General features: G+C 49.0%; 1 protein-coding gene across 5 annotated transcripts in view; it reads left to right on the forward strand.

Moving 5' to 3' along the window:
- Positions 1-14,792, forward strand: part of LOC146816482 (exportin-5-like) — a 1,867,381-nt gene that overhangs the window by 1,220,516 nt on the left and 632,073 nt on the right. For all 5 annotated transcript variants that reach the window (XM_085610326.1, XM_085610327.1, XM_085610328.1 and 2 more), the window contains one exon: positions 1,816-1,866. In XM_085610326.1, the coding sequence (XP_085466452.1) occupies positions 1,816-1,866 (51 nt within the window). The remainder of the gene's footprint in view (positions 1-1,815; positions 1,867-14,792) is intronic.

Below are 14,792 nucleotides of genomic sequence, written 5' to 3' on the forward strand. Positions count from 1 at the left end.
AATACATTCTATTTTTATATATATCTGTTGTGGTGTCCTTTCATTTGGTATTCAAGGGATTACATATGGTATAACTGCTGGCTTCACATGCCATTCAGAGTTTAGCCTAAGACTGCTCATGTCCATGCTACCACTAGGATAGCTGGTTTATAAGGTTGACTTTACAACCAATCACCTTAAGGGTTGTTTGGACTGATACAGGGTGTACACTAGAATTAGTGACATCATATATCAGGCCAACTTTTCACAACAGGTTAAACAGTGAGTGTAATCACCCGCCCTTGACTGGAGCGATATGTTCTGCCTGGCTGGGGGCATGCCTTCAGCCAACCAGAAAGTGAAGGTTCCAACAGTAACTTTGTGTGGCACCGCCTTAGATCTGTCCTGCCTCAGGGCAGGATCCGATGCACAGTCGCACAATGCCCGATGGAATTGCTGAAACAAATTATCCCTATCCAGTGTGGCGCCTATTGGTATTCACAAGGTGAGAGATCTGGTATTATATAGAGTAGCCAACAGAAAGAGTATTACCAAAGGTAAGAAACCTATTCTTTGGATATGGAAGGTGACATTTTTTAAAGATTTGCACATTGCGGTAACTGATAAACAAGTGAATACAGAGAGGTAAGCAGGTGATGAAGGAGAGACATGGAATAGGAGATTAGGTGACTTATTCAGGCAGTGTTAGAAGATTAAAAGGGAGGCTGAAGGTGGAGCTGAGATGGGTTGTATGGGTGGAGCTGGATGGATGGAAAGTAGGAGTAGGATAAGTTAGTTTCAGAGCTGGTGGCTACAAGAGGAGGTCAAGGAAGATCTTGGATATTTGAAATGGAGGTTTAATAAGGCACTCAATCTTTTTGGAGTGGAGGAACTAAAATACTTGAGGGGGTTATTGTTCATTTGTCAGAAGCAAGGCTCCAAATTTAGAGAGGAGTGTTATTATGGCAAATAATTTTTCTGATGAAACGGCTCGCTCATGCACAGTAGTAGCCACTTCATGTAGAAAGGAATTTGGTGGCAGGACTACCATTCTATGCCAGCGTGGCAGACATGTTGACCCATACTTCAGATGTCCTCAACATGCTGGGGTTTCTTTCCCTCTGTCTGAAGGACTGTCCTCTGTCTTAAACCACCATAATTTCATTGGGGGACTTTGACAGAAGAGATGCTAGTTCTAATGACATCGAACGAATTGCCTTTAATTGGGCTGTTATTCAAATGTCCTTCCCAGTGAGGTTAAAACCGCTTACTGATGCACCACAGACTGCCATCTAAATGTGGGGAGCAGTCCAGAGAAAAGGGCAGATAAGACAGCTGCCATTTTTTTTATGTATCTTGTAACCACCTAGCTTGACATGAGTCCATAAGAGTGCTCTTGTTGCTACAGTGAGAATCTTTTGCTTAAATGAAATATTGACTTTGTGTTCTGTGCCATCCAATATGGTATTATTTTTAGTGCTTCTAATATATTATTAGTTTTAATATTGTTTTTATGGTTTAATAGAGTATAAGTTATAAAGTTGATTATTTTGCTTCAGAAGTAATACGAGCAGTTACGTAAGTCAAGTTTACCAAGGACTGAACTATTGGTCATAGTATGTGACAGGTGGAGTAAGAGGTGTGGATACATCTTACAAGTGTTGGGGAAGTGGTATTAGGCATAGAGTGAATTTTCTAATCTAAAAACTCTGTTTTCATGAAAGTTAATTTTGTTCAGTGTGTGTATATTTGCTAAGCACTCATGTTATTTAGTGATCATTATGTTTATTGTATCCGTGTATCACTCTCCTCTCTGACTTCTAATGTGTGTTTCAGTTTCTTACAGTATTTCCAATGAGAATCCAGATTCTTTGGCTCAGTCCTACAGTAAGTTCCTTTGCCAGTTCTTAGAGATATCAGTGAAGGAATATTTAAGACATATCCTCTCATTTCTGTATATTTACTGTGAAGCTATGGTTTCTCTTGAACGGAGAAGCATCTTTGACCACTTGAATGCTAGACATGTGAATGCAGAATCTTTTTCTTTATAATGGTATTACATATCTCTAAGCTTCTCCAACGAGTAGCTCATGAGCTACTGGTAGCTCTCCAGCTACAGGTAAGTAGCTCTCCTGTCTGCATCCCAACCTACTAAATTAGGACCTTATGCTTAGTTGAATGAAAGTGATTATGCCAAAATTGTGTATTCAGGACAAAACATTTTTTTCTTTTTAGACCTCGTAAACTGATGTTTGGAGAAAAGTTGCTGAATATTCAAAATATATTTAAAGTTGATGGTTGAGTAATAAATCATACGGGAAAATGATTACTAATATTGCAGCTATGGCTGGAATGTATTGCCCATATAGAACATTCCAAACGGACTAAGCCTTTTTTTACGTTACTGGTGGCAGCCCTCTCTAGTGCACAGAGGTGATCACTGCTGTAATCTGGGGTATAGTAGCCAATTAAATAATCTTGTCTGTGATCACTATTATTGTACTAATAATAATAGTAGCTCACATTCATTTTCATTGAATATAAGTAGCTCATATTAAACAAAAGGTTGGAGACTTTATAGATCTTGAACACTGGATCTTTCATAGATTCACATGCATGAATCTTCCCCGCGCTCAGGCTGGGATCCCTTGGTAGTCACTGTTATTATAGCAGTGTCCTCATAAATCCAAACCGCATTGAAAAACAACAGGCTATATGCAGTCAATTCACCACATTATTGACCTGAACTCTGAACAACGAGATGAAGGGACTCAGAGCTCCAAGTCCCCAGAGAGGCTGAGTTGCTCATATTTATTTTACAATAGTCAATCTAACAGCAAGTGAATCCTCAAAGTTTTGCTCTTTTCTTCGAACATGTGCTTTACAAAATTTTTGGAGTTCAGGACCCTTCCTCAGGGCCTCTTCCACCACCATCTACATGAGGTAAGCAGTTTCCTGTCCCTTTTGTATTTGTTTTGCTGAGCACCTGGGAACTCTATCCAGATAGCTAGTACCCCTTTCAAGGCAAAAGCCATTCCTCTCAGGCCATGAAGACCCACTGTGATAATCCTACAGACATGCCAGCTATGCCTTTACCATCTAACAAAGAAACAGAGATGCCAAAGTTGCCAAGTTTCAGCAACAAGACTCTAAATGACAGGGAGGAAAGAATCTTGACTATGCTAAATGAGTTGTTTCTGATGGATACATCTGCCAGTGGATTCCTCACCTAGTGAATATCCCCTGCGCCAGCATTCCACGGAACTTTTTTCCCCAGCACTCCACGTCGACGTGGGCGACGTCATAATGCATCGGCTCCGCTCGCGACTCCGTATGACGTCACCGAAGCCATAAGAGGCCCACGTCGGCGTGATGACGCCAGTTCCCTTTTTTCCGCGCCGTCGATGCGCAACGGTTTTTCCAGTACTCTCCTGCTACTTTGTAGTTGTAAGGTGTTACTGTTGTAAAATCTGTAATGTCTTCGACGAGGAAGTCGGGCTTTAAGCCCTGTAGGGAATGTGAAGGCCATATGTCGATGAAGGACCCACATGAGGACTGCTTGTGGTGCCTTTCGTCGGACCACGATGTGGAAGATTGTGCATGCTGTAGGAGGATGAATCCGAAGGCATCGAAGGAAAGGAAGGCTAAGCTGTTTATGGCGAAGATCGGTAAGGACAAGAGAGGGAGAAAGAATGAGAAGTCGAGGCCGGAGTCGTCGAATTCGAGGTCGTCGAAGTCGAAGAAACATCACAAAAAAAGGAAATTTCTTCACGACGCCGGTCTTCGAAGAGCAGGAAGTCGAGGTCGACTTCGCCCCGACGACGTCAAAGTAAGGACTTGTCACCTTCTCCTTATCCTTCTAAGCCTCCGGGAGGATCTCCTTCGCCGAAGCGGGCTCCAGCGCGACCACCGGTGCAGTCCCCGGCAGAGGACACTGCGGCGCCGCTGCCAGGTACTCCGCAGAGGGATGCAGGTTCAGTACCTTATCCTCAGTTCCCGGCTCCAGGTACTGATTCTACACATTTCTTGAATGCCATGTATGGTATCTTTAATAGGGCGGCCTTCCCATCCGGAGCACCAACTGGTCCCGTGGGTCCCATGGCGTATACGCTAGGTGTGCCGCAGCATTACGCTCAGGCCCCCTTTATGCCCTTTCTGCCGATGGCGCCTTCGTGGCAGTTTCCGGCGCCGTCTGGGGATCCGTCACGGCTTCGGCTGGATCATCCTGCTTCAGAGCCTTCCTCGACGTCGTTGCCGCCGTTGCCGACTCCATCGGCGCCGCGTCCGGCGCCGCCGACTCCGTCTATGGTGCCGCCGACTCCAATACCTCTGGCTCCACCGACGCCGCGTACGACGTCGACGACGCCGGCTCCCCGGATCCGATCAAGAAGGGAGGCCCAAAGGGTATTGGAAGAAGGAAGGTATAGAGCAGAGGTAGAGGAAGGTGAAGTGGACACATCCTCTGATGAATTTGAGGGGATGCAAGAGGCTAGTGGCCTGGATACGACCCCAGAGTGGGAGCACACTTCATCAAGATCCTCTCCACCACAAGAATTGGCACCCTACCATGTGGTTATTAAAAAGGCCGCAGAACTGTTAGATTTACAGTTACCCTCTGCAGAGTATAAGTCTAACTTGCTGACGGAGGTGCTGCATTCTCCTACGTCGACCTCAGAGCCTTTACTGCCTTTTAATGAGGCCATCCTGGAGCCTGTTTTGGAGGTATGGAGAAAACCATTTTCTTCTCCTGCGGTTTCCAGACAGGTGGCGAGAAGATACAGGGTGGCGCCTGGGGATCCGGATTTTCTATCTACACACCCATCTCCAGAGAGCCTAGTTGTGCAGGCATCCTGCTCAAAGCACGCTTCGGGGGCTTTCCCTCAGTCTCCTGCAGATAGGGAGTCCAAAAAGGTCGACCAGGCGGCTAAAAAGACTTTCTCTTCAGGAAGTATGGCACTAAAGTCTTCCAATGCCACGTGCTTGCTGGGTCGTTATGTGCATGCCTTAATGGACTCAATGAAGTCTTTAGCCCCTAAGCTGCCTGAGGGTGATAAGGCGTCCTTCTTGGAAGTAGTTGCAGACACTCAGGCCGCTGCCAGACAGGTGATCCAATCAGGGCTTGATACGGCAGATTCGGTGGCGAGGATAATGGGCTCATCCGTAGCCACAAGAAGGCAGGCGTGGCTCCGTTCATCTGGATTCTCCGCGGATGTTCAGGCCACATTAGTGGATTTGCCGTTTGATGGGCAGAAATTATTTGGAGAGAAGGCAGACTCTGCCCTACAAAGATTTAAAGACAGCAGGTTAACGGCTAAGTCTTTGGGTCTGCAAGCACCAGCTAAGGGATCTGCTTTTAAGAAGTTTAGGGGTTTCGGAAGATCATCCTTTCGCTCCTTCCGACAGCCTCAGCAGCAACAGCAGCAGCAGCAGCAGCAGAATCCCCTCTATAGGTCCTGTAGAGGGAGACAAAGGGGTCGTAGAGGTTCTGGACACAACCCCTCTTCTTCTTCCTCCTCCTCTGCTCCCAATGAGGCTTCAGGGAAGCAGCCCTAGATCCCCCATCCCGGATCATGTAATAACTGTGGGGTGTCGGGTGTCCTACTTTCTACGGGGTTGGAAATCTGTTACGACAGACCTTTGGGTTTTGAACCTCGTAGAGACTGGGTACGCCCTTCCCTTTCGGGAGTTTCCTCCCCCTTACCCTCCTTGCCAAGGTTACTGCTCAGAGGACCATCTGCTTCTCCTGCAGAAAGAGGTTCTAGCTTTGCTTCAGAGGGGTGCAATAGAGGTGGTTCCGGAGCAGGAAAGGGGTCAGGGATGCTACTCTCGGTATTTCCTGATTCCCAAAAAGGACGGCAGATTGCGTCCGATACTGGACCTCAGAATCTTGAACTTTTACCTGAAACAGGAGAAATTCAAGATGCTGACCCTTGCGCAGGTTCTTCAAGCGTTGCAGCAAGGAGACTGGATGGTGTCGCTCTACTTGCAGGATGCATACTTTCATGTCCCAATCCTGAAGTCGCACTGGAAGTATCTCCGTTTTACGGTTGGGTCGCAACACTACCAGTTTGCGGTCCTCCCGTTTGGTCTTACTACCGCACCTCGAGTCTTCACAAAGGTGATGGCAGTGGTGGCTGCTCATCTCAGGAGGTCGGGGATTCCGGTTTTCCCCTACCTGGACGACTGGCTTCTGAAGGCAGAGTCCCCAGAGATGGTGCAGCGTCATCTGCAGGTAACATCTCAGCTGTTATTCGACTTGGGTTTTTCGATCAATGTGCCCAAATCTCACGTGGTGCCCTCTCAACGCAACCTGTTCATAGGGGCGGTACTGGACACTACTGTGTGTCGAGCATTTCCTCCTCCACAAAGAATTCTCGACATTCAGGAGATGGTCCCTTTATTCCACATTGGAGCGGTTGTTCCAGTTCTGAAGGTCCTTCGCCTGCTCGGTCTGTTTGCTTCCTGCATTCTGTTGGTCAACCATGCACGCTGGCACATGAGGGCGCTCCAGTGGTGCCTCCGCAAGCAGTGGTATCAGCACAACGGTGATCTCAGGGAGTCGATCAGGGTCTCCAGAGAAGCTGCAGCGGATCTATCTTGGTGGAGTGTGGAGGGCAATCTGTCGCAAGGAAAGCCCTTCCATCTGACTCCGTCGGTGGCCACAGTGATAACGGATGCCTCCACCCGTGGGTGGGGTGCTCATCTGGGGGATCTGGAGATCAAGGGTCTTTGGTCTCCAGAGGAAAGGTTTCTTCACATCAACCCTCTGGAATTGCGGGCGATTCGTTTGGCGCTCAAGGCCTTCCTCCCTTCCCTTCGCGGTCAGTCTGTTCAAGTCCTGACGGACAACACTACCGCGATGTGGTATGTCAACAAGCAGGGAGGAGTGGGGTCTCTTTGTCTATGCAGAGAGGCCCTGCGTCTATGGTCCTGGGCTCAGGACCATCAGATTTGTCTGATGGCAAATCATCTGGCCTGTGTGTTGAACGTACGTGCGGACAGTCTCAGTCGGCAGTTCTCCGCCGATCACGAGTGGAGGCTCCATCCGGAGGTGGTTCGTCACGTCTTTCGGACGTGGGGTACACCTCGGGTGGACCTGTTTGCCACTCACGAGAATGCTCACTGCCCATCATTCTGCAGTCTCCAGTATCCGATGCAGGGAGCATTGGGGGATGCGTTTCAGTTGAGTTGGGGATCACGACTCCTTTACGCGTTTTCTCCCATACCCTTGATTCCTCGGGTTCTGAGGAAGATTCGCCAAGACCGGGCCCTAGTCATATTGATCGCCCCGGATTGGCCAAGAAGGGTGTGGTACACAGATCTTCTCCACCTCTCCTCGTGCCCTCCGCTCCGTCTCCCTCTGAGGGCAGACCTCCTCTCGCAGTCGGAGGGGCAGGTTTTACACCCCCACCTCCGGAGCTTACACCTTCATGCCTGGAGATTGAACGGGGCAACCTGAGTTCTTTCTCTCTCCCGCCTGATGTGGTGGATGTTATTTTATCGGCCAGGCGACACTCCACCAAGTCCATTTACTCCTACAGGTGGTCGAAATTTGTTAGATGGTGTGGGGAGAGATCCATTGACCCTTTAAAAGCCCATCTAATGTGCTCCAGTTTGCTCTTTCCCTGGCTCAGCAGGGCTGTGCTGTGGCCACGGTCAAGGGCTATCTTTCGGCCTTATCGGCTTTTCTATGCCTTCCAGATTAACCGTCACTATTTAAATCTCCGGTTGTTCTGAGGTTTATCAAGGGCATTACAAACATGTTTCCTCCCACTCCGTTTGTAATGCCACAGTGGGACCTTAATCTTGTTTTAACTTTTCTGATGGGGTCTCCGTTTGAACCTCTTCATAGTTGTCCTTTGAGGCTGTTGTCCTTTAAGACGGTCTTTCTTGTAGCCATAACCTCGGCAAGGAGGGTGAGTGAGCTTCAAGCTCTAAGTTCCAAACCTCCTTTTCTTACATTACATGCTGAAAGGATGGTTCTCAGGACCAGGGCTGCTTTCCTGCCAAAAGTTGTTACTCCGTTTCATTTGGGGCAGTCTATTACTCTCCCTGTTTTTTATCCACCTCCTCATCCCTCCAAAGAGGAGGAAAGACTCCATCGCCGGGATCCAAAGAGGGCTGTGAGTTTCTTATCTGGACAGGACTAAAGACTTTCGTCTAGATAATCAACTCTTCATTGGCTATGTTGGTCATTCGAAGGGAAGAGTGGTGCACAAGCGCACTTTATCGAGATGGATTATCCTTGCCATCAAGATCTGCTACGCCCTGGCTGGTAAGACTCCTCCTGAGGGTATTAGAGCTCATTCGACTAGAGCAAAATCATCTACATCTGCTTTGGCCAGGGGAGTTCCTGTGGCAGATATTTGTAAAGCCGCGACTTGGGCCTCCCTCCATACTTTCGCGAAGCATTATTGCTTGGACTCCGAGATGAGGAGGGAGGGCCACTTTGCGCGCTCTGTGTTGCAAGACTTTCTGGTATAGGAAGGTGGACACCCTCCTCCGGGAGTGGGGACTGCTGTGGGAATCTATTCACAAGGTGAGGAATCCACTGGCAGATGTATCCATCAGAAGAACAAGTTACTTACCTTCGGTAACGCTTTGTTCGAGGCATATGAGCTGCAGATTATACACTGTGCATAGATCGCCATCTGGTGTTGGGCCCGGATGTTTGCAGTTTGTTTTTCCTCTTGGAAAGTCTTTGGAAGTCATGAGTTCGGTGACTCCTCCCTTGGTTCGTATTACGCATGGGCTTCGGCTCCATCCTCAGATTGTTTTTTTCCGCCATCGGGCTCGGATGTAATACTTCGCGCTCCGGTTCCGAGCTTTTCCAGTTCAACGATCGACGCAAAATCCTCGCTCATCGAGATCCTTCAGATAATAAATCATCTTCATCACCTTCTCTTCGGCACTTCTTCGATTCCGGTCGTCGACGGCGGCCTTCGGGCTATTCCGGCTCCGGTCTCGGCTGATGGAAAGGACTCCTTTCAAGAAGTGCCCGCGATGTGGGTCCAAGTTTCCCCACACCGATCTCCACGAGGTGTGCAACCTCTGCCTCTCCCCTGAACACGAGGCTCGAGACTGTCATGCCTGCAAGTCTTTTCGTTCTAAAAAGACTATTCGAGATCGACGGGCTAGACGCAACATGGCGCACTCCTCGACCTCCGCTCCAGTCGACATCTTCGGGGACGACATCAAAGCTCCGGGACAGCAGAACATCGAGGAAGAGGACGACGACCTCGTCAGTGCTTCCGAGGCCGACTACTCTGATGTGGAGGAAATCACCCCGGCGCAGAGGGTCGTGAGTACAATACCCCCTCCCACATCCACGCCGATACCCAAAAAGGCTTCGATCACACCTTCGCCTTCGGGCCTAGGTAAGACCAAGGATATTGCTTCTCACACCCCACCTTCGGGCCCGGTAAAGAAGCCTATTAAGCCTTCTGGCAGGTCGGGCTCGAGCCAGCCTACCATCGGTACCGAAAAACACCCTTCGGCACTGAAGAAAAGATCGGCCTCCATCTCCACACCGAACCCAGTACCAAAGCCTTCGGTGTCGAAACCTGCCCTGCCAGTGCCGACCAAACATCACAAGGCCCTCGGCACCGACACTCCCGTGCCGAAGCCTTCTTCGGCGCCAACCAAAAAATCGAAGGTCCCAAAGAAGCACGGCTTGGACAAGCCTAAAAAGCCGTCGGCCCCGAAAACTTCGGCGCCGACCAAGCAACCAGTGTCGCAAGAACTTTTTACACCGGATCCTCTCCAAAAGACTCTCACCAAGGATCCAAAAACTGGACATTTGACATTGTCTACAAAAAAGAGACACTTGGACAAACCAGCTCCACCTCCACCTCCAAAGAGGAAAGACACTGCTACCTCTCCTTTCAAAGTGCCTTCCCCACCTCCTCCACCCTCCCCACCTCTACCCTCTCCACCCCCGCCTCATCGTTCCCCAACCTTGTCTCCTGTCCCAGACGACTTAGGAGACACATTTTATGATCCAGCAGATGTGCCACAGGATCCCACCCCTACTGGATCTCCAGACCCATGGGACGACTATAATAATCCGGACATCCCAGATGTCCCACAGGATGACCTTTACCCATCTAGGCCATCCCCACCTGAGGATTCCTTGGGTTTTCACCACCTATTACAAAGGGCGGCACACTACCACGGGGTGGAGTTACACACGGACCCAGTAGAGGAGGATTTTCTCCTGGACACCTTTGACGACACACATAGGTCTACTGCCATCCTACCTATGTTAAAAGGGGTGATTAAACATGCACCGGAGGTCTTTAAAGACCCAGTCAGGGCCAGGGTCCTAAACCCCCGTATAGAGAAGAAATACAAAGCCGCCCCCACAGACCCTTCATATATTAAAGGCCCTGCACCTTTGGATTCCCTAGTGGTATCTGTAGGAAGGTGGATATCTGACTATGGTTACCCCCAACTTTTTGCCTAGTGTCTAGCTGGTTTTTCGACTTAGTTGGCCTGAGATCCTGCCATTCAGGGTCTCAGGCTGTCTGCTCTCTCTGTAAAATGGACTCCATGTACCCTAGGTACATACACAATTGGTAAGGATCACCTTATTGGACCCTGTACAGTGTACCCTAGGTACCCAGGGCATAGGTGTACCCTAGGCCTCCCAGGGGCTGCAGCATGTATTATGCCACCCCTGGTCTGGCCTTCCAATCAGACACAACTGGCTGATCACTCAGCTGGGGCAAGGTCGTGTAATCACCCCTTGCTTAGATATAGTATGCCTATATCTGCCCTTATATATAGACACATGTGTACCTATCAGTCACTCCTATGGCAGGCCTTAACAATCCTGGAGGCAGAGTGCTTGGTAACATGTGAGATGGTGCTCTAGCATGAGCTGAGCCTGTCTGCAGCTTTCGGAACCATGTCCTTATAGCTGTTCTATGATATAGCCTACCATATACTCTTAAAGTGCCTTATAATCTTAAACGGTTATGGTAACTATGGTTTGGCTTTATCAAAACATGTCGTGTAAGGTGTCTAACACTTTGGAATAATACCCCCATACCATTTCTGGTGATGAGGATATTATTCCTCCCTTCTAGAGGGAGAGACATGTTAAAATCCTACTTTGCTGTTTATCTCTAACCAAAGCCTCAGCATCACAAACTGGATGCTGCTGCCACAGACACAAGTCTGACCTCCTGCTGCTGGGAGTGATCCCAGCCAGGGAGGCCTGGACAATAGGTTTCCTGCTTGGGGAGGTGCTAGCACCTCCCCAGACAGCCTTTAGTGTATTGGGGCAGGGTGGGCTGAAAAGAATGAGACATGCCTGGGGCACACAAGGTGTTCCTTGCATAGTCCAGTTCAAACCGGCGCTGGGGCACTCCAGCCCCAGCTCTGGCGCGAAACTGGACAAAGGGAAGTGGGTGTAACCACCCCCTCCCAGGTCCCACCCATAAGGCGTGACCTAGCAGGTATCCCAGCCCCCCAGATTAGTATAAGAGTGGGAGTTGGGCCTCAAGACTTTAGATTATCCTGAACCTGCAAAACTGAACAGAAACTCTGGACCTTCGACATTCGACGAAAGAAGAAGACTGAAGAATCTCCCTTGTAGCCAAGGAGTGGCTACCCTGTGCAAACAGGCACCATCAAGTGACTACCCTTTGCTTTGTGAAACGTTCGACGAGGAACCGACTGCAGAGCCCGACCAGAGCCTTGATTTCCAGACTTCTCCGACCCTCATCCACATCTGCAGCAGAGCTGAGATCCGTGGAGGCGACGAGCGACGTGGGACCGGCTACCTGGGAAAAGTGGCTAGTAACTTACAGCGCAGCTTCTGAGGTACCCTCGAAGTTGTGCACCGGGGATTGAGAAGCCCCAACCCCAAGCACCATCTGCACCGAAGACCAGCCCCCCACACTCCACGAGTCCTGCGGGGGGCCCTTCAGCATTTTCCTGCTTGCCGCGTCTGTCCGGTTGCTTGCCCGCTGGCTAGTGGCCTCTGTGACGACGCTCCCTGAAATCTTCTGCGCTGGTTTGGCTCCTCCAGACTGGCTCCCGCTTCTCTGCAAAGAAGAAGCACCCCAGACCTTCCTGGTCTGCACCAGAAGCAAGTCCCTTGTTCTTCGTGGGTTCCGCTTGCCAAGGCTTGGTGAGTCCTAGTCCAACTTCGACGCCGCCGACAGCAAGAGCCTTCGTGGGACAGCTCGCCTCCTGGTCCTGGTCGTCCTCGACGCTTCCTGGTCCTCCTGGCTGCAGCGACAAGCTTCACCTTCACCTGCAACTCTTCACGACATCGCCTGGTTCCTTCCTGGTTCCACGTGGTCACTGGCTAGTGACCTTGACTCTGTCCCCTCTGCTTGCAGGTTTCTTCTCTTCTTGATCCCAGCCTTGGGATCCACCGGACACTCTTCACTGACTGCCTGTCAGCATCTTTCTTCAGGCATCCATAGGAGTCGACGACGAAAACGACGCATCTTCACCCCTATGCACCCGCAGCCTGTGGGCTAGGTAACTTGGGTACTCCGGTGCTCATCAGGATAGCGACTATCCTAGTGTCTAGTTTTCAAGTCTCAACTTCCTAGCTACTCCGGAAGTGTCCTAAATCTATCTATTTCTAAACGGTAACATTGCTATTGACTTTTACGCATTACGCGTGAGTGTTTCCACTCTGCACACGAATCCCGTGGGCCTCCCACTTCCTAACTAACGATAGTGTAGTGTAGCCCCAGCGATTCCCTAGGCCTAGGCCTATTCTATTTCCGTGACAGTGGTTCTTATACCACTTACTTAGTATATGGTTTGCGTGGCCCCTAGGGCCTAACTGTATTACTTACCTGTGTGACTTACTGTATGCATTAATAAGACTGTGTTGTACTTACCTCTAAACTCATAAAGAGTGCTGAGGGTTTGCTTAGAATAAATACACTTTATTTTATATATATATCTGTTGTGGTGTCCTTTCATTTGGTATTCAAGGGATTATATATGGTATCACAGCTGGCTTCACATGCCATTCAGAGTTTAGCCTAAGACTGCTCTTGTCCATGCTACCACTAGGATAGCTGGTCTATAAGGTTGACTTTACAACCAATCACCATAAGGGTATTTGGACTGATATAAGGTGTACACTATAACTAGTGACATCATACATCAGGCCAACTTCTCACATTGGTGAGCAGCGGTTGGGATCTGAGCTTGCTGTTGTAATACCATTGTAATCTTGAGATACTAAATTGAAAGATCACACAGATATTGTCTAGGTACATATAACATAGATTATTATACTTAAGTCCTACTGGACTTTGTAGTTGTAGGTTGAAGGGAGTAACACACCCTGACTACAACTACTAGAAAGGTTTAGTAGATACAACTAGTGTAGGTAGGTGCACACACCACACCCTCACTAGATCATGTCTCTGAGAGTAGATCAAGTAGATGCTCTCTCAGGAGGATCAGGTCTGCAAAAGATCCCCTCTAGATATGATACCTTAACATTCCAGGAGATGAGACATTTGTGTACCTCCAGAGGAATAAAACAGGGTTCCAACCCTACCCTTAGACAGCTAGTGGAGCTTCTGGAGGCCTATGATGCTGAAAGAGCTGCCAGGGATGGTGCCATAGCTGTAGATAAGGGTCTACCCACCACAGATGAGTCAGATGGGACTTCAGAGGAAGAGGTAGACAGCCAGAGCCAAGTAAGGAGACTTAGCCAGGCTAACCTAAGTTTACATGGGAGTTTGCATGGGGTCCCCCCATACAGACCCCCAAGTAGGCTTTCACAGAGAAGCAGGAGGGACAGATCCCCTTCAAGGGAATCCATCCACTCCCATGTTTCTAGCATCTCTAATGCTTCCTCTCACAGGGGAATGACTTCACCTGAGAGAAAGGAGCATAAAGCCAGAATGAGGGAAGCTAATCTGAGGATTCAGAGGGAAGAAATTGCCCTTGCCAAAGAGAAGCTTGCTCTGGCTAGAGAGCAAAAATTGTGTGGGTCAGAACCCACTGGTGGCAGCAGCATTCCTAGAGATAGGGATAGGTCTTATGACCATAGAAACCTAAGCAAGATAGTCCCCCCATATCAGAATGGGGATGACATCCACAAATGGATGACTGCTTTGGAGAGGGCCTGCAAAGTACAGCAGGTACCCCAAAGTCAGTGGGCAGCTATCTTGTGGCTCTCCTTTTCTGACAAGGGTAGAGACAAGCTCCTCACAGTCAGTGATGAGGATGCAAACAATTACAAAGTCCTGAAGAGTGCTCTGATAGATGGGTTTGGCTTAACCACTGAGCAATATAGGTTGTTGTTCAGAGACACCCAGAAGACACAGACACAGGACTGGTCTGATTTTGTGGATTGTGCCACTAAGGCTTTGGAAGGTTGGTTAAATGGCAGCAAGGTGCAGGACTATACAGGATTGTACAACTTGATTATGAGGGAGCAGATCCTTAATAATTGTCAGAACCAGCTTCTCCATCAACACCTGGTAGACTCAGATTTGACCTCTCCCCAAGAATTGGGAAAGAGGGCAGATAAATGGGTCAGGACCAGGATTAGGCCTAAAAATCAGGGTGGTGACCAAAAGAAAGATACCACCAAGCCTCAAGAGAAGGGTGGGGATAAAGCAAAAGAGAAATCTTCCTCAGGGCCCCAAAACTCCACACAGGGTGGTGGGTCCCAAGCTCCCTCCTCTACCACAGTTAAAAAGCCTTACTGCCATGTGTGTAAAACACCTGGGCATTGGAAAACTGACAGCAGTTGTCCACAGGATAAAAACAAAACTGTTCCTCCAACTACTCCTGTCACACCACCTATTACTGTCAGC

This window comes from Triturus cristatus, chromosome 6, assembly GCF_964204655.1.
Source record: "Triturus cristatus chromosome 6, aTriCri1.1, whole genome shotgun sequence".
NCBI classification, from domain to species: domain Eukaryota; kingdom Metazoa; phylum Chordata; class Amphibia; order Caudata; family Salamandridae; genus Triturus; species Triturus cristatus.